This window comes from Lontra canadensis, unplaced genomic scaffold, assembly GCF_010015895.1.
Source record: "Lontra canadensis isolate GAN:19392208 unplaced genomic scaffold, GSC_riverotter_1.0 scaffold45, whole genome shotgun sequence".
Classification (NCBI taxonomy): Eukaryota; Metazoa; Chordata; class Mammalia; order Carnivora; family Mustelidae; genus Lontra; species Lontra canadensis.
The window spans coordinates 11,011,786-11,032,953 of record NW_022631039.1 but is presented as its reverse complement, the minus strand read 5'-3'; the positions used below and the strand labels follow the sequence as shown (position 1 = coordinate 11,032,953).

Genomic DNA, 21,168 nt, shown 5'->3' with positions numbered 1-21,168 from the left:
ACACACACATTTGGGAGTTGCTCCAGCCTGGCTGTCCCTCCTCATTTCCACTCACTCACTCACCAAATCTCATATATCTTCCTCTGTGTTTCTATCCCACCCCATACCCTCCCTGTTCACCTCCCAGCCTCTCCCACTCCCCTGCACTAAAATCTCTGGGGTCCCTCCTCCTCTCCTTAAAATCTCTGGGGTCCCTCCTCCTCTCCTTAAATCCTTAGGACCGTTCCCCCCCCCCCACGCACACACTAAGTTTAGTCTCAGCATCTGGCAATGTCATTCAAGGCCTCCCTCCACCGGCTTCTTGATTAGCGCTTCCCCCTGGGTAGGGGAGGGGGGCTTCCCCTCCCTGACCCACTCCCTGAAACCTAGCACAAAGGCCACGCCCTCCGGAAAGCCTTCCCACGCTCTACAAAAGAAATTCGGTGCTTCTTCCGAACCCTTGGGGTTCAGCCTCGCAGCAGCCAGGGGCCGGGGACCCGCCACGGTGCAGGTGACCTGGGAGCCCCGGCCTCGAGAGGTTGCAAGTGAGACACCTGGGGAGGGACTGATGGAGGGAGCCAAGAGGAAGCAGCGTTGACAGCCCTGAACCGCCCCTCCCAAACCCCCGTCCCCACCTACCCCAGCAAGCAGCAGGATCCCCCTTGGGGGCGGGGCGGGGCGGGGCCACCCGAGGGGGCGGGCGCGGGGCCGCGGGCCTGGCCGGCTCGGGAGGGGCCGAGTGCGCTTGCCCGGCAGAGGCTCGTGGAGTCGCGGCGCCCTCGCTCTCCTCGCGGGCTCGACCACCCCTACCTGTCGGCACCTGCCACGCCGCCGTCGCCGGCTCCAGATGGGGAAGGACCAGGGCTTCTCTCGGCACTTTCGGTAGTTTCCCCACCGCGCCCCGCACCCCCGGGAACTAACTGTGCACCCTTGGCGCGGCGGACCCATCTCGGGCGGCCTGAGAAGGGGTGGGGCTGGGGCACTGAGATGGACACCCCACCCGGCACAAGGGGGCGAGTTCCCCCTGTTGGATGCCTGGAACCTGCACGCGCCCCTGGGGGTCGGGATGGGAGACGGAGGGGGGACCAAGGGCTGGGACTGAAAAGCCCTCCTCTTTCCTTCCTACAACTGGGCAGGTCCAGGGACCTGGCCAGAGAGCCTAGGCAGGGAATGTGGTAGAGAGAGAGGACCCTAGGGCCACCCCTAGGACAATCTGGACACGGATTTACTCCTGACCCCCCTCCCCCCCCAGGCAGAGGGAACTGAAATGACTGACTGAATCGTGGCTGGGTGGCCAGGGAAGAGTCTTGTGGTCTCAGAGAAGCCTATTGGCATAGGAGGGGCCTGGGAGTCCTGGGCAGCCATGCTGTCATGGTCAGAGGACTAGTGATCTGCCACAGTGGTCCGTGAGGCCCCATTGTGCCTGGCTCTACAGGGTCAGTGGATTGAGGGCAGACCCAGGCCTGGGGTGCCCGGCCAGACTGAGCTGCGTGGAGGGCCAGTGCAAGCCAGAAAGGGCATCTGGCACAGTCCCAAGGACACCAAGCAGAGAAAAGGCCACCAATCTTCTCCCACCTGGGCAGCTGGTGACTCACCATGGTTACCATCCCGGGCAGAAGGAGTGGGGAGGGGCAGACCTTTTCTAATTGCTGCTGGAGGGTGGAGCTGGGATGGTCACCAGGCCCCTGCCCAGGCTGGACATAGGGCCTTCTGGAGCCTGGGGCTGCAGCCCAGGTTGTGAGGTGGCCAATTTCCAGCTTGTCATCCCTCCTTTGGGCGAGAGGCATGGGTGGTGGGTCTGGGACAGTGTGGGGAATGAGCAGGTCAGACGGAAGGAGGTATCAGGCTCCGGAGACCTTGAGTGACCATCTGGGCAATGAGACCGAGGCTCTAGCTTTTCGGCAGTCTCTGTGGGTGGGCAAGGATGAGCATCGGGCCAGAATGTCCTGGAAAAGTTGAGCAGGCCTCTTATTTTGGTCTCCTGGTCGCCTGGAACATTCAAACCTGGAGCAGAGCTCAGTGGGGTCAACCCTGATGCCCCCTCCTCCTGGAGGACCCACTTCCCTTCCTTCCCACCAGGCAGCGTATTCTGCTTGCCTGGTCTTATTAATCTTACCGTAGAGGTCAGAAACCGACTGGGGGCCACTGGATGACCGCCGAGGGGTTGTATTTCAGCTGGCTGCAGAGCCCCTGTTCCCGTCTTCCTCCCTCTTCCCCACCATGGCCTTGGCAGTGCCTCCTCATACAAAGGACAGGGAAGGGAATGTTGGGATGTGGCCAAGGAGGCCTCACTAGCCACCAGAGCTTCCGAGGCCCTTGGCAGAGTCCTGCCACGATGCCGAGGGTCAGAGACTGGCCTTCTGTTCAAGCTGTGCCAAGGGCCAGCTTTGTCGGCCTGGAAAGTTACAGGTCTTCTCTGAGCCCCCAGATCCTTTGCCATGGACAGGGGGTTCCACCAGGTTGTTAACGGCTGCCATTACTGGGAGCTATGGCTGTGCTGCTGGTGGGCCCCCTGTTTACTGAGTCACTGAGTCCCTTCCCTGTGCCAAATCCTGAGCTGTCACTGTGGCTCCCAGCCAAGCTACAGCCCTAGCCCTCAGAGAGCTTCCCTCCTCGCAGGAGACACTCACAGGTTCCAGGGACTCATGCCAGGGTGTAGACCCCATACAGCGTCCACCCAAGCCTCCCCACTGCCTCTCACCACTTCCAGGTTCCTGAGAGTAGGAACCGCAGTGCCTTAAGCTTTGAACCGAAGTGCCTGGCTGGCACGGACAGCAGGGCCTTATTGAAGCATGCGGGATTGAACAGAAGGAAGGGCAGTGTTGGGTGTTGGAGGGCCATCCCGGTGTAGCTAGGAAGCAGAGAGAGTGTGCCCGGCAAGAGTGTAAGAGGTAGGACTGGTTGTGGCCGTCCTGGCAAATTCTGAGGCGGCAGCTGTAGAAAGGGCTGGCCAGAGAGGCAAGCAGGAAGGCCAGGAGTGTGATGAGGGTCTGGGGGAAGTCTGACTCCGGCCAGAGTGTGGCTTCGCTTTCCTCCAACAGAGCTGCATGGAATCAGGTAAGAAGACAGGTGGTGGCGGATACCTGGCTGGGGTCTGGCCTGGCAGGTGCAAGGGCATGAAATGAGGGCGTAGGGGAGAGGCCAGAAATGGGAAGACGGAGGCAGGAGGAGGAACAGGTCCAGGAAAGGGCTTTAGGGGACACCGAGGTCCCCCAAGGCCACAGTAATGGAGACGGTCCCATTGTGACTTTCCCGAGGTGGAGAGCTGGGCGCGAGGTCCTGGTGTGGCCCAGGCTGGTTGGGGCGCAAGTCCCAGTACCGAGAGGGAAACTGGGGTGCCGGCTGCTGATTCCCCTGTAACCCCCGTGTAGGGGCGGGAGAGTCTAGGGCGGCGCCCACGAGAAGGAGACTTTAGGCAGCGGTTTGGCACGATCGGGGCGCGGTCTGGGGGCGCGCCCCGACTCTGCGGTCCTCGCCGGCAGGATCTTCATCCCCAAGAAGCACCGGGCGCGCTTCGACGAAGTGGTGTCACAGGGTCTGCTGGGCAAGTTGTGCCGCGCTCGGCGGGCGCAAGGCGCGCAGGGGCTGCGCCGGAGCCGCAGCGAGGAGCGGCCGGAGCGCCTCCTGGTGTCCACTCGCGCCAGCGCGGCCCCGCGCCGCCCGGACGAGCCGCCACCGCGCAAGGCTGCCTCTCTGCTGGGCGGCCGTGCGGGCCCAGGGGGCACGCGCAGGTACCCGGGGCGCGCGGGCGCGGGCCGCGGATGCCTCCTAGTCGGTGGGCTGGGATGCAGATCTGGGCAGAGGGCGCGAGGTTGGGGCGTGGGACACTTGGGCGTGGGGATGGGGGTCAGGAGAGATTAAGGGGAGCAGGGCACGGGACTTCTCTATCCCCTACGCCCCACCCCCAGCCTCCCTCTCCCCAGGACAGGGCACCCTGCCAGCCCACCCCGCCCCTTCTTTCTCCCCAGGACAGTACGAGTCTACAAGGGCAACAAGAGCTTCGGCTTCACGCTGCGCGGTCACGGGCCTGTCTGGATCGAGTCTGTCCTACCTGGTGAGGGGTGGGCGAGTTGTCCCGGATGGGGGGGGGGGGGGGGGGGTGCCCAGGGGGGGGAGGAAGCCCCCTCTCACCCCCCCCCCACCCCCCCCCCCCCCCCCCGCTTCTGCCTCCAGGTTCTAACCTCATGTAGCTCATGTCCTTTAAGTATCCCAGAGGGACCATCCGAGTTGGGGCAAACTCCCTCCAAGTTCAGGGTCACTTTTGAGCCAAGAAAGCCAAGTTCTCCATCCAGACTTTTTCTATGTCCAGCGGGGAGGGCTGGGGGCCACTGCCCCAGACACTGAGGTAACCAGCACACATCTGACGCCTGCCCAGTCTGCACCCAGTCAGCCTGCCCGGTTTGGAGTGCCCACTGTGAACTTGACACTTTCTGGGCAGGCCAGACTCAGAGACCCATTAGGCCCTCAGGGCCTCTGCCTACTATCTGGTCCCCTACCCCCAGTCTGGACCTTGCTCCTGCTCCCACCGAGCCTGCCTCTTTTTCCTCCTGGAATGGTGACATCTTGAAGAAAGCAGAGCTTTCTTGATTCAGGAATTCTTCCTTCCTGCCTCTCCAGGGCATGTGGGGGGAGACTGGGGAGAAACTCCTTTCTTCCCAAGAGAGCACATCCCATTGTGGAAGGTCTCTGTGGGGCAGAAATGTCTCCTGGTGCTAAACTGAACTCCCTCCCAGTTATGACCCCACAGGGCTGAGTCACCTGCTCTCTCTGTCCTGTATCCATGCCCTCCCAGCACCTGGGAATGATGCTCCTAGTGACACATCCCCATCTGTGTCTGTCTGACACTGAGTCCTTTCTACCTTTCCTCATCTCACACCTGTAGTGCAGGGATTTGTGGGTTGGACGACTTCTGATCCCCAGGAAAGTGCCTTAGTGAGTTTGCATCATTGTCCAGCCATCAGATCATTTTGACACCAAATCCTGATGACTGACATGTCACAGTTCTCCTCAGATTTGGTGTTACTAAATCGTTGACACAGTGTTGCAAGGAAGAGGCACATGGCTGGTCCTCTAGAAATACGTCATCTCTCCCCTTTGTCTCTTCCAACTGTGCCACCACCAGCACCACCCACCTCCCCCCACCCCCATGTGGGGTGCAGCCAGGCATACTTTGCCTGGGGCCATGTTTAAGACCCAGGGGTGCTACTCTCCCCAACCCAACCTCCAGACTGGTAACCTCATGGCTTCCTTGTCATAGGAAGCCATAGGACGCTTCAGTGAGAGCTTTTACAGATGGGGAAACTGAGGCCTTTAGAGGCTCTGGCAAAGCAAGGACCAGAACCCTGGGTCTCCTGACTCCTGACCCAGTAATCTTGAATCTCCAGCTACAACTCCTCTGGTCCTCCCATCCCAGGCTGCCCCAAGCTTCCAGACAGGTCAGGTTGGATCCATCACCATCATCACCTCTCCCCTCCCTGCCTCTTCAGTCCCGGGGGAAGGACTCCACTTCCCCAGCAGGTCTTCCCTGAGCATCCCACCCCCTCCGCCCCCCCCTCCCGACAGTCCCCAGAGCCTCATGAGAGAGCCCCTCTCAATCTGAGACTACCTTTTCTTTAGGCATTTGTCACTTCCCCCACTTGATTTCCAATCAAATTTAGAGGAACAGCTGATAAAAGAGGCAAAAAGAAAAAAAATGTATAAAAACACAGGTCTTACTATTATTCAAGTATGGTGAGGTCAACAGATCAGGAAGTGATGGCCAATGGAAAAACAGTTTGTCCCCACAGCTCCCAAGAGGAGGGGACATGGCCACACCAAGCACGGCCACACCATGCAGGACCACACGGGGGAAGGGAAGGATAAGGCCAGGCAGGCGAAAGCAGGTACAGGCCTAGCCAGAGCAGGCTCTGAGGCATAACTGTCCCCAGGGAGTCAGTAGGTGCCTGGCCCTGGAAGATTAGGGCAGGGCACTGTCGTGGCCTGAGGTGTGAGAGCCCATTAGGGAAGGGCACTGGGTGTGAGCTCTGTACTGGTCGGTTTGCATACAAGAGGCTCTCTTCTGAGCCAGTAATTTATCAGGTAGGGACTGGCCAACCACGGAAGGGCAGTGTTTCCAAGGTCAGCAACAACCCGAGATGCCAAAGCCTCAGGAAACACAGAAACAAACAAGTACGATTAATACACCATGTTTCCCAGCTTGGGGGAGGAAGCTCCCTTCCTGTAGGCAGGTGCATTTTCTGCCCACGACAAAGGCACAGAGAATCTATGATGGTAACCATTCCGTGCGGGGCAGAGAACAGTACAGAGGGGGCTTCTCAGCAGGTGTATGGATGCTACAGAAATATGACTCCCAGGACCTTCTTTATTTTTCCCCCTTTTCCAATAGCTCAAGGCTGACCTGTGGTCCACACTGAGCCCCAAACTCTCCTACCCCCACCCAGGGGCTCATTCCCCACTCCGAGCAGCTGAGAGCAGAGGGGTGCTGGTTTTAATGTGGGGTCTGCTGGGCTGCATTTGGCTCTCCTTTGCCACTCGTTCCATTTGGCACCTGTAAAATGGGTTCACAGAGCACAGCCCCGCCCAGCTGACCAGCACACTCTCTCTTCTTGCTCCCAGGGAGCCCGGCTGACAATGCATCCCTCAAGTCAGGAGACCGGATCCTCTTCCTCAATGGACTGGACATGAGGTCAGAGGCTGTTGGGGACGTCAAAGCTTGGTGACAAATCATCCTCTGAGAACCCCTGGTTCTTGGGACACTGAGGCCATGGTCCTGACCGCCTGTCACCAGTTTGTCCCCAGGGTCTGGCCCTCTTCCTTTGGGAACTCTTGACTCTGTCCCTTCAGACTAGATAGGATGTCAGTTTATCTTTCCAACCGGAAAATACCCCAGCTCCATGCAAGGGACACAGAGGGGTTGTTCCTTGTTGCTGTTTCGTTTCTGTTTTTAGAGATTTTATTTTTAAGTAATCTCTACACCCAATGTGGGGCTTGGACTTACAACCCCAAGATCCAGAGTCACAGGCTCTGCTGGCTGAGCCAGCCTGGTGCCCAGGGGACACAGAATTAAATGGACCATGAGTGTCTTGCCCTTGAAGGGGAACCCTGCCTGGGATGACATGATCACCACCCTTGTGCATCCAGAAGTGTCCAAGTTGTCCTGGGTCTGGAAGGTCTCCTGCAGAGGAGATAAATGAGCAGGAGAATGGCTTCCAGTCCTGGCCTAGCTGTGCACTGCTGAGTGGCCTCTACGGGCAGGACAGGGAGATCTGGTGGGTGGCCGTGGCCCTTGCTCATCCTGGTCAAGCCCTCCCAGGCTCATCTCTTCTTGGCAGGAACTGCTCCCATGACAAGGTGGTGTCCATGCTTCAAGGCAGCGGCGCGATGCCCACACTGGTGGTGGAGGAGGGGCTCGTCCCATTTGCCAGCGGTGAGACACCCATGGCCACTTGGCTTCGTGGCCCACAGAGCCCCTGCCAGGGCCTCTACGTGTGGGACTTACAAGTCTGCAGAGGACTCTGCTTTTCCCCCAAACCTACAGCTTCCCTCCCCAGGTGGTGCTGTAGATTCCAATGGGGTAGCCTGAAGGCCCTGCCTGGGGCTGTCCCTCTGTCCCCGTCCCCAGCTCCCACTGGGAGAGAAACCGCCTCGGTCCAGGGACGCTGGGTCACCCGCACCTCTCCTGCCTGTGGCCCCGACAGACTCCGATTCCTTGGATTCCCCCAACCCATCCTCGGCGCTCACCTCCTTGCAGTGGGTAGCAGAGATCCTGCCCTCCAGCATCCGGGTGCAGGGGAGGACTTTCAGCCAGCAGCTGGAGCACCTCCTCACGCCTCCCGAGCGCTATGGCATCTGCCGGGCCCTCGAGAGCTTCTTCCAGCACAGGTGGCTGGGCCAGGGTGGTGGTGGGGGAGCTGCCCTGGGTGGACCCCAAATCCTGCCCAGACTCACCATTTGGGTCTCCCTGCCTGTCTCCCAAGCCCCCTTCTCCTGGGAGAGACCCAAAGAAAGCAGCCGTTGGTACCAGGGGCCCCTGGGTAGTGGGCAATCAAAGGGCCCTTCCATAAACCCTGACTCTGAAACCTCCCAGCCACATGACCCAGCCTCAGTCAAGTGAAGCAGTGACCTTCGAAATGTTTGTAGAAAGGTCACAGGACTCGCCTGTGGGCGTTTGCCACCAGCCAGCCAGGCCTGTTGGGATTGGTTTGTTGTCTTCCTTTTGTACCTGAGTGCCAGCAGCCTGTGTCTGTCGCACTCTTCTGTCCATAGGGTCATTGTCATGGTCCGTGCAAACAACTCACCCGTCCACACCCTTTTCTTTTTTTGTTTAAACAGCTTTATTGAGGTATAAGTCACACACCCTACAATTCACTCATTCAACTGTACAATGCACTGGATTTTAATGGACAAATCCGTGTACCCATCACCACATTCGGTTTTAGAACATTTTCACTCAAAAAGAAACCCCCTGCACCTCTTCAATGTCACCCCCTCCTCTTCCGCCCCTCCCCCCCCTCATGCCACCCCACCTTCCGAACAACCACGAATCTACTTTAGTGTCTAGGTGGCTTTCCCTATTCTGGGCTTTCATATAAATAGGACCCTACAGTATGTGGGCTTTTATGTCTGGCTTCTTTCCCCCAACATCATGTTTTCGATGTTCGTCCAAGTTCTAGCATCTACTTATTCCCTTTTTCATGGCCAAATAACATTCCATTGTGTGGCTAGACCACATGTTGCCTGTCCATTTATCCGTGATGGACACTTGCCTTGTTTCCACCTTTCATTCCCTTTTAGCTCCACTTCCGTCCCTTCCCACGGCCACCCAGTCTGATGAGTTTAATGGGCATCCTTTTGTCTGACGTGTTCTTGAAGAGTGGGCACTGCTGTTTTGTAGGCTGTATTCTTTTAAGTTTTACTTATTTAAGTTATCTCTATCCCCAACGTGGGGCTCAAACTCACAACCCCAAGATTGAGAGTCAGTTGCTCTTCCAACAGAGCCAGCCAGACGCCCCACCATGGGCTGTATTTTTGGTCTACATTGCCTTTGTGCCTATCCTGTGTGCATTCTTGGGTGTGGTGTTTTGTTTTGTTTTTTTTCACCAAGCCCTCTGTGTTCAGATCTGGCCGTGTTGCTCTGTGTACATGTAATACATTGATTATAACTGCAGCCAAAATCCTGTGGCTCATGGGTCCAGGTCTGATCTACTTACCTGCCAGTGACAGACACCAGTTTGTCACCACTCTCTTCCATCTTGATAGCAGTGGTGAACATCATTGCACACATTTCCACATGATGCTATATACGATTCATTTGGAATTTATATCTAAGAGCAGCATTGCTGGCTAGTAAGGTATTTGTTTACCTAATGTGACCAGGTCGTCCCAGACTGCTTCCCAGAGCACTGCTGTCTCTCACCTGCAGTGCTCCTGGGCACCTCATCCCCATGTCCTCACCAACATTTGGCACCATCCAGGTTTCTACTCATGCTAGTCTTTTAGGCATAAAGTGACATTTATTTTATTTGTAGTTTTGAAATGACTGTTTTAAACATCTTTGAATATCCCTTTCAGCCTTTTTTGTTTCTTTATCTATAGATTACCTGTTTAGACCCTTTGCCCATTTTTATTTTACTGGCCTTTTTATTGTTGTTGATTTGCAGGAGTTCCTTGTATATTTTAGAGACCGAGTCCTTGTTGATTTCAAACACTGTAAACATCTTCTCCCATTTGTTACTTCTTATTACTTCTGTTACATCTAATATCCATGTATCCAAGTTGGGGTTTTTTTAACAGATATTCTTGCTTTTGTAAAATCAAATTCAATACATTTCAGGCCTTGTGGCTTTGGTTTTTAAAATTTTAAGAACCCCTTCCCTACCCCTAGGCCAAAAGACATTCTCCTTATACTGTCTTCTCTTAATTTTACAATTGTATTTTTCATACTTTGTTTTTTTATCCACCTAGAGTTCATCTTTATGTGTGGTGTTATGCGCGGACTCAGTTTTATTTTCCCATATAATGCAAGGATCAGCAAACTATTTCTATGAAGGACCACATAGTAAATGGCTTTGTGGCCCAGATAGTCTCCATAGAAACGATTCAACCCTGCTGCTGTAGATCGAAAACAGCCATAGATATATGTAAACACACAGTTGTAGCTGTTCCAATAAAATTTTTCTTTCATTCTTTTTTTTTTTTTTTTTGTCAGAGAGAGAGAGAGGGAGAGAGAGCGAGCACAGGCAGACAGAATGGCAGGCAGAGGCAGAGGGAGAAGCAGGTTCCCTGATGAGCAAGGACCCCGATGTGGGACTCGATCCCAGGACGCTGGGATCACGACCTGAGCCGAAGGCAGCTGCTTAACCAACTGAGCCACCCAGGCGTCCCTTTCTTTTTTTTTTTTTTTTTACAAAAACAGAAGGTGGGCCAGATTTTGGGCTGCCGGCCATCATTTGCCAGTCCCTGCCAGAGTGAGTTGGTTTACCCAATACACTCTGTGTGTTTTCATCATACAGCATCTCTGTGAAGTAGATTCTATTTTTACCCACATTTTACAGAAGAGGACACTGAGGCATGGGGGAATTAAGTAACTTGAGAAAGGCCACTTTCTGTAAGTGTCTGTCACTGTCCGTAAGTGGCAGAGCCAGGATTTGAATCTGGTGTGGGGGGAGCCCGTCTCCAGAGCCTGCCTTCCTACCTTCCCCACTTCTCTGTCTCTGCACGGGTGGGTTCTGGCGCCTCGAAGTGCCCCCTTGTCCATCTCCCCCTGCCCCCATGGCGAGCACCTGAGTCATGAACCCCTTGCTCCTGCATCCTCCCCCAGGAACATTGACACCCTCATCGTGGACGTCTACCCGGTGCTGGACACGCCAGCCAAGCAAGTTCTCTGGCAGTTCATCTACCAGCTGCTGACTTACGAGGAGCAGGAACTCTGCCAGGAGAAAATCGCGTGCTTCCTGGGCTACACGGCCATGACAGGTAAGCAGCCTCCCGCCCTGCCCAGCCCACCCTCTGGAGGGTCAGGCACCCATTCTCAGATGACAGACGACCCGGGCCTCTCCCATGGACAGACGCGCCCCGAGACCTGCAGACAAATGCCGGGTGCACCCAGGCCAGTCACACGCTTGGCCCCACAGCCGTACCTTCCCTGCCTGATGTTCAAGCAGCATCTATCTCCCACATTACCTCAGACTTTAGACACCCCACCTCTCTGCCCCAAATCCCAGGCTTCGCACCCACAGAATGGGAGTGACCTCAGTGGCTATGCACTGCGCACCACAAAACATGTCGCAGATCGAGAAATTCACATGGTTGCCATTTGTTGAACTGGAGAGCAAGGACACAGCCAGGTCGCACCTGGCTGGTGGGCTTTGGTGCACGCAGATGCACTCTAAGGTCTGCGGGGCCACATGAGGCCTCCACTTCCCGCTGCCGCGCACCTCTTAGCACGGGCCCCATGTGCCCATAAAGCCATGCATTTCACCACTGAGGCCACAGGAATTGGAAGCGTGCCGAACCCAGCACTTGTTCTAGGCGCTCTATGTCACATAGTGACGTCACAGCCTACAGATCTCCCGCGTTCGGGCCCTCGGCTGCCCGCTGTCCCTGGTCCTGGACACCCACGATTTGCTCGGGGAGGCTCGAGGATTTTAGCAAGAGGCTCAGAGTATGGACTGGGCAAAGCTATTCCATACATTTGCCTAGACCTGGAATCTTCCATCTCAGCCCACGTGCTAAGCAGGGCCTGGGGCCACCGATTGGTACAGACAGTGACTGCCTCCACCTCCTGTGTTTGGAGGCACTTTGGCTGGCTGAGAGGACAAAGGGCCCATCTCCTGGCTGAGAGGACAAAGGGCCCGTCTCCTGTTCGTGTCGCCCAGCAGAGCCCGAGCCCGAGCTGGACCTGGAGCCGGAGCTAGAGCCGGAGCCCGAGCCGGTGCCTGAGCTGCAGCGGCGCAGTTCACTGAGGGCTTCGTCCATGTGCCGCCGCAGCCTCCGGTCCCAGGGCCTGGAGGCCAGCCTCAGTTGCGGTGAGGCTCTGGACCGAAAGGCGGGACTGGGTGTGAGGGAGCTAACAGTCCTCGGTTTTCCCATCTGCAGAATGGGGTGGGTGAGATGAGAGATCCCCGAGAACAGGTTGAGGAGGGCTGAGGGATGGCCCTCCCGGGGCTCCAGGGCTGGCTGGTCCTTTCTTGATGGCTGCCCACAGGGCCTGGGCTGGAACCCAAACCTTAAGAGCTCAGAGGGATCGATAGACCTCTCCATGGTGGACTCCACCCTCCCTGATTCCCCTGGCAGGTCCCGGCGACTGCCCCGAGATGCCTCTTCCTCTAATTCCAGGCGAGCGCCAGGCGGGCGACGGCACGTCCCTCCCTGAGACCCCCAACCCTAAGATGGTGAGACCCCACTGCCTGCCCTCCTGGGGGTTCATGTGGCTCCTGAGGCTGGGGCAGATCCCTGCCTCCCAGATCACCCAAGGCCTGGCCTCCGAGGCCACGGGAGGGCCTCATGGGGGAGGCAACGGTGGGCTGGACTCACCCTGGCCTCCTCTCCCTGAAGATGTCAGCCGTCTATGCAGAGCTCGAGTCCCGGCTGAACAGCAGCTTCAAAGGGAAGGTGGGGACCACGTCCAGATCCCGTGCCTCCCCACCAGTGCCCAGCCCGGCAGGCCCAGCAGGTAGGGGCTCAGCCAGTTCTGGCTCCTGGAAGCAGCACTGACCTCTGGCCTCTGGGCTGTCTGTCTGGGTGTTGCCCCCATCTGGGGCACATCCTTGGAGCCTCCCCTTTGGTCCATGAACACATGACTGAGGTGTGGGGCACCTCAGCAGCCCTCCATGGCAAAGCTTTCTTGAGGTCGAGGTCATCACAGGCTTTCCCACACCTTCTCTGATCCTTACCTCTACTGTAGATTTAGAAAAGCAGAGATCCTCCCCAAAGGAGCCACAAAAGAGCTTGTGGCTGTTGGATAAACTGTTAAGTGCATGCATTGCTCCGTGAATGGCACAACTGGGAAGATGGTTTCTCTGCCGTTCAGAAGGCAGGACCCCTGGGTGATGTTCCTGGCAGCCACGGGCCTGTTGGGTGTGGGAGGAGCCTCGTGATCCTTGATCTGGGGCCTGGAAAAGGCCCTTCTGCCCTTTCAGTTGTGTTTTGTTGGTCCCTTGAGGACCAACTTGAGGTCCCTTCCAAGATGAGCGGGGAGTCTGGCCTGTCCTGGGGCTAAGTAGTGTTCCCCCTCACATACTCTGACCTTTGATTTCCCTCAGGGAAGGGCCTGGGGGTGGGCAGGGTCATCTAGGGTCTTCTTGTGCTGTGTCCAGAGGGGGAAGTGAAGGTGCCCAGGGACACAGAGCCAACCTGCCCCAGGACCCTCCCCTCCAGTCCTCACCTGGAATGCAGGTACTGACTGGAGAGGGGTCCTCACACTTGATTCCCCACCCCAGGGCCCAGGACCCTGTCCAGCATCTCGTGGCCCAGCGAGCGACTCCTGCCCTCCCCCTGCTACTACCCACTGTGTTCAGGGGGCCTGGCCTCCCCCAGCAGCTCTGAGTCCCACCCCTACGCCAGCCTGGACAGCAGCAGGGCACCCTCCCCACAGCCAGACCCTGGGCCCATCCGCTCCGACAGCCCCCCAAGCCCGGACCCTGCCCGCCCGCCCAGCCGTAGGAAGCTCTTCACCTTCTCCCGCCCTGTGCAAAGCCGGGATACTGACCGCTTCCTGGATGTGCTGAGTGAGCAGCTGGGCCCCCGGGTCGCTGTCGTGGATGACTTCCTGAGCCCTGAGAATGATTATGAGGAGGTAAGCACTTGCCAGCCCATGTGGAGAGATGGGGACCCAGGTGTGACATGGGGGGCCTGTAAAGGGGACAGGGCTCATGCCATTGGGATTGCCCCCAGGCTACTCCTCTCCCTGCCCCAGTCCAGCCTAGAATCTGTCCCAGGCTACTCCACTCACTGGCTGAGCTATCCCACCCTTTGACTCAGCTATAAACCCCTCACTCAAGTCTCCCCCATATTCCTTGCCTCAGGTTACCCCATTCCTTCTCCCAGGCCATCCTACCCACAGCCTCAGGCTAACCCACTAGACTAGCCTGTCTTATCCCCAGGCTAGCCCACCCTCTGCCCCAGGCTAGCCCACCCTCCCTCACCTTGCTCTGCCCCGGGCAGATGAGCTTCCACGATGACCAGGGGAGCTTTGTGACCAATGAGCGGAGCAGCGCTAGTGAGTGCATCAGCAGCAGTGAGGAGGGCAGCTCCCTGACCTACTCCTCCATCTCCGACCACATCCCCCCACCCCCACTCAGCCCCCCGCCTCCACCACCTCTGCCCTTCCATGACCCAAAGCCCAGCTCCCGAACCCCTGATGGTCCCCGGGGCCCTTCTCAGACACTGGCCAAGCCCCTCACCCAACTCAGCCACCCTGTCCCTCCACCGCCCCCACCACCCCTGCCCCCACCGGTGCCCTGTGCACCCCCCATGCTGTCCCGGGGCCTGGGCCACCGGCGAAGTGAGACCAGTCACATGAGCGTCAAGCGCCTGCGGTGGGAGCAGGTGGAGAACTCGGAAGGCACCATCTGGGGTCAGGTAGGTGACCTGGGGCTTGGGGGTGCCCTCCACCAGGGGAGGCTGGCCTGGGTCACAGCACTGAAAACAAAACCCTGTCCAGTGTCTATACTGCCATTCCCCCAGCATCGGAAGCCCAGGGCAGCTCTGGTGAACTCACCCCTGGCAAAGGACCCCTCAAGACAGAGCCAGACCTCTCAGCCACCTCCTTAAGCCCCCTTGGTTGGCTGCAGCCCCTTTGTTGTCCCTTAACACCTCCCCCCCCGCAGTGCAGCTTGCTGCTTCCCGCATGGAGAGTGTTCCGGGTGTGTGTGCTACTGACCTCACGAGCAGGCGGCACACTGCTTCATCACTTGGGTGACTTAGCCTTTCCTGCAGTGTCTCCTGGGCCTCAGGGTTCTCCCAGGGCCTGATGAGGGAATCTCCCTCTGTTGCTCCTGGGTCAGCTCTTAGAGGATGGGGCAGTGGGGAATGGCAGTCCAGCTGCTTGTGTTCCTCCTCCCCCGAACCTCCCCCCTACTCTACCACCTTGCAGCTCGGGGAAGATTCTGACTATGACAAGCTGAGCGACATGGTGAAATATCTTGATTTGGAGCTCCATTTTGGCACCCAGAAACCTACCAGTGAGTGGTCTGAGGGCCCTGGGGGAACCCTCACACCAGGCCATCTGCGTAAGCCCACCTGCGGCCTTCTGTTACGTCCCAGGGCTTAGAGTCCCAGATGTCTGCCCTACCTGCCATTTCCTTCCTGCGTCCCCGAGTTATTTAACCTCTCAGAGCATTTCTCCCATCTGAAACTGGAGATAGTCATAGTCGCTGGCATTTATCGCACGCTCACAGAATGCCAGACACCCCCGTTTCTAAATTAATGCTGTGACCATTCTACGAGGTAGGGACTGTGATCACCCTAACTTCCTGATGAAGAGGTACAGAGATGCTAAGTAATTTACTCAAAGTTACACAGTCAGAATAAGGGGTCAGGAGGCATCCATATCTAGCCAACTAGATGTGCCTTCCAGTCTCTCAGTCCACCCCCCCCCCGCCCTTCTCTGGGTATCTCCCTATAGCTGTTGGGTGGGGCTCCCGGCAGCCAGGATATTGTTTGTGGAAGGTGGTTGCAGGATGGAAGAGAAAAGCCTTTGTTCATCCAGGAAGCACCTGCAAGGTGGAGAGGTGGTTGGTTCAGCTTCCTTGGGCACCTCAACCCCAAGGCCAAGGGGAAAGAGGATGGGGGAGAGGCACGCACCATGCATGCTGAGTATGTGGGCCAGAGAGTCCCGAGTGGGAGACTGAGGAAGGAGGGGACTGGGGACACCTGGAGCTGATTTGTTAAAGGCCACATCAGCGGGTGTCTGGGTTATTGGGTGTGGCCACACCCCTCCTGGGCCCTCCCACCAGCCTGTTCTCCTCTCATTAAACCATATTCTGTTCTAGAGCCAGTGCCTGGGCCTGAACCCTTCAGGAAAAAAGAGGTGGTGGAGATCCTGTCTCACAAGAAGGCCTACAACACCTGTGAGGGGTTGAGGAGTCCCAGGGGTTGTGGGGGACAGGAGGTGGCCCTCTCTCTGGGCCGCAGAGCTTTGAATCCACTTGTGTGGATTGGGCCCCGGGGGCCCCCCCGACGATGCCGACTGGGTGAAGGCCCTTTCTCGGGTCCTAGATCCCACCTGGGTGCTGGTGTCGGTCTGGGCTCCGCCCCCACTGGCCCCGCCCCCTCGTTGCCCCCGCCCCCACGTGTGAGCGGCTCCCGGGTCCTGGCCACGCCTCCAGCCGTCCCTAGCTCTCCCTCTCGCGGTCTCCTCCCTTGTTTCTGGCTCCACCCCCACAAGCCCCACCCGTATCTAGGTCTGTCCCTTCGAGAACCTTGTCCTCACCTTCATTCGGCCGGAGGAAGGACCCTCTCCATCTCTGGGCAGGCTCCTGCCCCGCCCAGGTTCCTTGCCCCTCCCAGGCTCCTCCCAGTCATCCCTGGGGAACTTCTGGGCCCCGCCCCCGGTCCGCCTGGCCCCGCCCCCGGCTCACCCTCGCGGCCCCGCCCGCAGCCATCCTGCTGGCTCACCTGAAGCTGAGCCCGGCGGAGCTGCGGCAGGTGCTCATGAGCATGGAGCCCCGGCGCCTGGAGCCCGCGCACCTGGCGCAGCTGCTGCTCTTCGCGCCCGACGCCGACGAGGAGCAGCGCTACCAGGCCTTCCGCGAGGCGCCCGGCCGCCTCAGCGAGCCCGATCAATTCGTCCTGCAGGTGCTGCGGCCGCGACGGCCGCCGGGGCGGGGCAGGGGGTGCTGCCCGGCGGCCTCGGCCGCCTCCAGTCAGGGCTTTCTCGTCACCGGGGCTGCGTGAGTCCCGCTCCCCTACCGCCACCGCGCTGGCGCCTCTGAGTCCCCGTGTTACACCTTTAACGGCCAGTTCCTTCCCACCTGGGGCCCAAAGTAGATGGGATTGTGCTGCTTTTTTTTGTGCTTATATTGGGGTTATGCTTATTTTTCTTGAGGGAATGCCGGGCAGCCAGCTGACCCCCACCCCAGGCTGCAGTGGGGCGGTGAGTGTCCTGGTGGGGCGGGTGAGTCCTGGCCTTGCCTCCTGACAGATGCTCTCGGTTCCCGAATACAAAACCCGCTTGCGAAGCCTGCACTTCCAAGCCACCCTGCAAGAGAAGACGGAGGAGATCCGGGGCAGCCTGGAGTGCTTGCGCCAGGCCTCCCTTGAGCTCAGGAACAGCCGGAGGCTCGCCAAGATCCTGGAGGTCAGGCCGCACCCCCTCTCCGGCCACCCCACCTAACTGTCTGCCCCCTGGGGCTCCCAGTCTGGAGACCCATCCTGATAGTGGTTCCAGGGTGGTGGGGTGAGGACCTGGGCAGAGCCTGCCCGTCTTCCCTTCCACAGTTTGTGTTGGCCATGGGCAACTATCTCAATGACGGACAGCCCAAAACCAACAAGACCACCGGCTTCAAGATCAACTTCCTGACAGAGGTGAGGGGACCAGTTTGCAGTAATCCATGAGATTGTCCTACTGTCACGCCTGGGGAAGGCAGGCCCACCCCAAGTTGTGGCAGAGGAAAGGAGAGAACATCAGGACCCTAGAGGGCCCCTCCCCAGAAGGAAAATTTGGCTGCTGGCAGGCCAGGATGTAACTGCAGTAAAGGTTGGGGGTGGGAGGCTTTTCCAAGCCAAGCCTCAGGATCTGGAAAAAGGGAGTATGGGGGACAAGCAGGGGAGACTCCAGGAAGAAGGAGGGAATCCCGCCTGGTAGGTTCTGCCCCTTAATACCACCACCACTGCCAAGGTGTCCTACCCCCCTCCCCACAAAAAAAAACCTAGGATCTGAACAAGGACAGCTCAAATATCCAGCCTTCCCATTGCTTCTGGGACCTTTCCCCAGGGTACGGTTAGTTGTTTGAAAAAGGAGGAAGAAAAACTCCATTTGTAGATATGAATGTTTTAGGATGTCTGAGGCACAGAAGGGCCACATATGGTTCCAGAATGCCACAAGAGGGAAGATATGTGAGTGGTGCCCCCCGCCACCCAGAAGTTAAAAAATCTTGGAATATATCTGCCAACAAGGGCATGCTCCCAGGGACAGGACACCTGGTGGCCTCCTCTAGCTGTTGGCAATGGACCTGGTTCCTGGGTGGGGGTTGGGGGCAGCATTTCAAAGATCTGGGCCAGGGAACCTCCGAACACCTTGGGGAGGCCTGTGGGCATCCCGGCAGAGCCTCACAGTGAGGAGTACTATAAACTTTGGAGTTGATGAGTGTCAAGGGCCAGGAATCAGTGCCACAGTCCAGGAGATGTGGGGCCAAGAGTACCCAGACTCACGGGACCAGGAATCCGATGGGGTCCTTGAGGAGGATGTGTGTTGGGCATCACTTGCAGCTGAACTCCACCAAGACTGTGGACGGGAAGTCCACCTTCCTGCACATCCTTGCCAAATCACTGAGCCAGCACTTTCCAGAACTCCTGGGCTTTGCTCAGGACCTGCCCACAGTGCCCCTGGCTGCCAAAGGTAGGCCGAGCGGTCGGGCAGTGGGCAAGGAAGGGCTAGGAGGTCAGTGCTCATGAGGTTCTGTTCCCTTCCCTGCAGTGAACCAACGGGCCCTGACCAGTGATCTGGCTGACCTCCATGGCACCATCAGTGAGATACAGGCTGCTTGCCAGAGCATGTGCCCCTCCAGTGAGGACAAGTTTGCTGTGGTCATGACGGTATCCAGTGAGCAGCCTGTCCCCGCACCAGGGTGGACCCTGGGGAAGCCAGGGAGAGCTGGCTGTCGCTCCAGCAGCCACTGCAGACCCTGGGTCCCGGCAAGGCTGCTATGTGTCCTGGGAGTGCATCTGTCCTAGTGATTTAGAACCCAAGCACTTGCACCAAGTCTCTGTTACTCAAGAGGAGCTTCCTTGACTGTCCAAAACCTGCTGCCTTGCCCCATCTGTCCTCGTGGGCAGTAGAGCCCAGGTTTGGGTCACAAGATACGGGTCTTGGCCAGCCAGAGGCAGTCAGGAGAGGGACATGTTGCCACTGAGCACAGTTAGGGACAAATGCTACAGGGAAAAAAAAGGGGGAGCTCAAAGCCGAGAGTGTCAGGGGGCTACTATAAGTGGGTGTTAGAGGAGGAGGAGATCATGGCATCTGAAAAGAGCCCAGAGTAGGGAAAGGACTGTCCCACAGAGAAGGCAAGTGGATGGCCTTGGGGCTGCGCTGGACGTGGCGGGCTCCGGGAGCGGCTGAGAGGGCCTCATGCCAAGGCACTGGAGCCCCTGGACACGGCCTGGTTCCCAGCCAAGCATTGGGCACGGGGCAGGTGGGAGCCAGGCAGCTAGAGAACCTGAGGGCGCCTAGCAGTTTCCTTAACGGAGGCCACTCAGTCCTTCCTAGAGACGGCCCAGCCGGTGTTGCGGGCCCTGGACGGGCTGCAGCGCGAGGCCATGGAGGAGCTGGGCAGGGCGCTGGCCTTCTTCGGCGAGGACTCCAAAGCCACCACCTCTGAGGCCTTCTTTGGCATCTTCGCAGAGTTCATGAGCAAGTTCGAGGTGAGCCATGATGGGAGGCCCAAGGGGCCCCTGAGAAGTCCCTCCAGAGGTCAAATGCGGGACCTCCAAGAAGCCCAGATCAGGAAGCGACCTCCAGCAAGTGTGATGTGACCCACAAGGGGCCGACAGGTCTCTTCCCTGGCTCTCTGGGGCGGGGTGGGGTGGGGTGGCAGGAGGAGATGAGGCAATATGGGGTCAGGGACCCTCCCCTGACCTCCCCACGTGTCCCTTCCTCCCCAGCGAGCACTCAGTGACCTGGAGGCTGGGGATGGCCCGCGCAGCTCGGGGATGGTTTCACCCCTGGCCTGGTGACCTGCGGAGCCTGTCCTACCTGAGGCCCGTCCCAGTGGCCTGGAGCAGCCCAGAGAAGCCTGGTGGGAGACGGGGCCCAGCCTCCCCGTGGCTCCAGCTACCTCAGCCGTCAGGCTCTGGGCACCGGGAAGGTGCAGGGTCCGCCGGCTGCCCCTCTGTGGGCCTTGGCCCTGACTCTGGCTCCAATGGAGCACTGGGGGCTTGAGGCGAAGAGGAGGTGCCAACTCCCCAAGGAGTGTGAACCTTGGCTGCCCACAGGTGTGCTCACCCTGGAAGGCCTGGCTTTGCCCTGCCTTGCTCTGGGCCTTGGAGCAGGTGCTGGCTGTGCACACCCTCAGGACTCTGGCTGGTCCCAGGGAGGGGTGACAGGGCTGCGACCCGCAAATGGACTGTGGGGCAGCCCCCACCCTGGAGCAGCGTCTGCTGTCTGCCCCTCCAAGCTTGGCCAGAGCATACTCCGCCCCAAACGAGGACATCGGAATCTCCTTTTGGGGCCTGCTCCCAGTGGACTGGAGTGACGCCCTTGCAGAACATTCACTCTGGAGCCTGGAGAAGGTGACAGATGCCCTTGAACATGCCCGGCCAGTGGGCACAATTGGCCTTGAGGTCCCTTTCCCAGCCCCAGCCTCCTGGGGCAGCTCAGAAGAAAGCAGGAGAAAGGACATCCCTGGGTACAGGGATCTGGGGGCCCGGGCACCTAGTCTGGGTCTTGGAAGCTGGAAGAAACTGCAGCCAGCTGCATCCCAGAAGCAGGACAGGCAGGACAGATGCTGGGCAGGGATCCGGAGGAGGCGAGGATTAGGAAGACACGCCATGTCAGACTGGAGAATTGGGGGCTTTATCCAGCAGACAAGTTTTAGTTCAGTTTGGGGAGCCTGAAAGTGGGATGGTGTGGTCAAGGTAGGGGCAGAGAGAACAGAAAGATATCCAGGTGCTGGGTCAGCAGGACTCGGGGGCTGATTGGCTGGGTCGGGGTGATGTTCCCTGAAATGGGTCCCCTGCACAGAGCCGGCGTTGGGCTGGATGACACAGTGGGACGTAGCTGGGATCCCAGAGGCTCTTTCCCATGTGTGTCTGGAGGCCCTGGTGAGGTCAGGGGCTGGAGGAGACAGGGAGCAGGGCTGCTGTGGACAGGGACGATGTGTTAATTTCCTCCATCTTTCCCATGCTCCCGCTGGCCGTTTCCTGCATCAGTAGATTCCCATTGCCTCTTTCCTTAACTTTCTTCCAGAAAAGTCTGCACTGGGCTTTGAGCTTATCTCCTGGATTCTTCTTCTCTCCCTACAGTCAAATGGC

The 21,168-nt window shown here is 58.4% G+C and overlaps 1 protein-coding gene across 2 annotated transcripts; it reads left to right on the top strand.

Moving 5' to 3' along the window:
* The first annotated feature begins 755 nt into the window (after nucleotides 1-755).
* Nucleotides 756-20,821, top strand: GRID2IP (Grid2 interacting protein). Of its 2 annotated transcripts, none has more exons than XM_032872706.1 (21): nucleotides 756-861; nucleotides 3,462-3,710; nucleotides 3,948-4,033; nucleotides 6,595-6,664; nucleotides 7,311-7,405; nucleotides 7,677-7,860; nucleotides 10,799-10,953; nucleotides 11,859-12,005; nucleotides 12,274-12,371; nucleotides 12,535-12,652; nucleotides 13,419-13,774; nucleotides 14,143-14,559; nucleotides 15,074-15,161; nucleotides 15,972-16,049; nucleotides 16,580-16,776; nucleotides 17,123-17,278; nucleotides 17,419-17,505; nucleotides 18,409-18,538; nucleotides 18,617-18,735; nucleotides 19,396-19,560; nucleotides 19,801-20,821. In XM_032872706.1, the coding sequence occupies exons 1-21, from the start codon at nucleotides 827-829 to the stop codon at nucleotides 19,870-19,872; spliced, it is 3,102 nt and encodes a 1,033-aa protein (XP_032728597.1). In that variant the 5' UTR covers nucleotides 756-826; the 3' UTR covers nucleotides 19,873-20,821. The 2 variants fall into 2 exon arrangements, with proteins under 2 accessions (XP_032728597.1, XP_032728596.1); XM_032872705.1 differs by having other exon boundaries at nucleotides 11,856-12,005.
* Nucleotides 20,822-21,168: the final 347 nt, after the last annotated feature.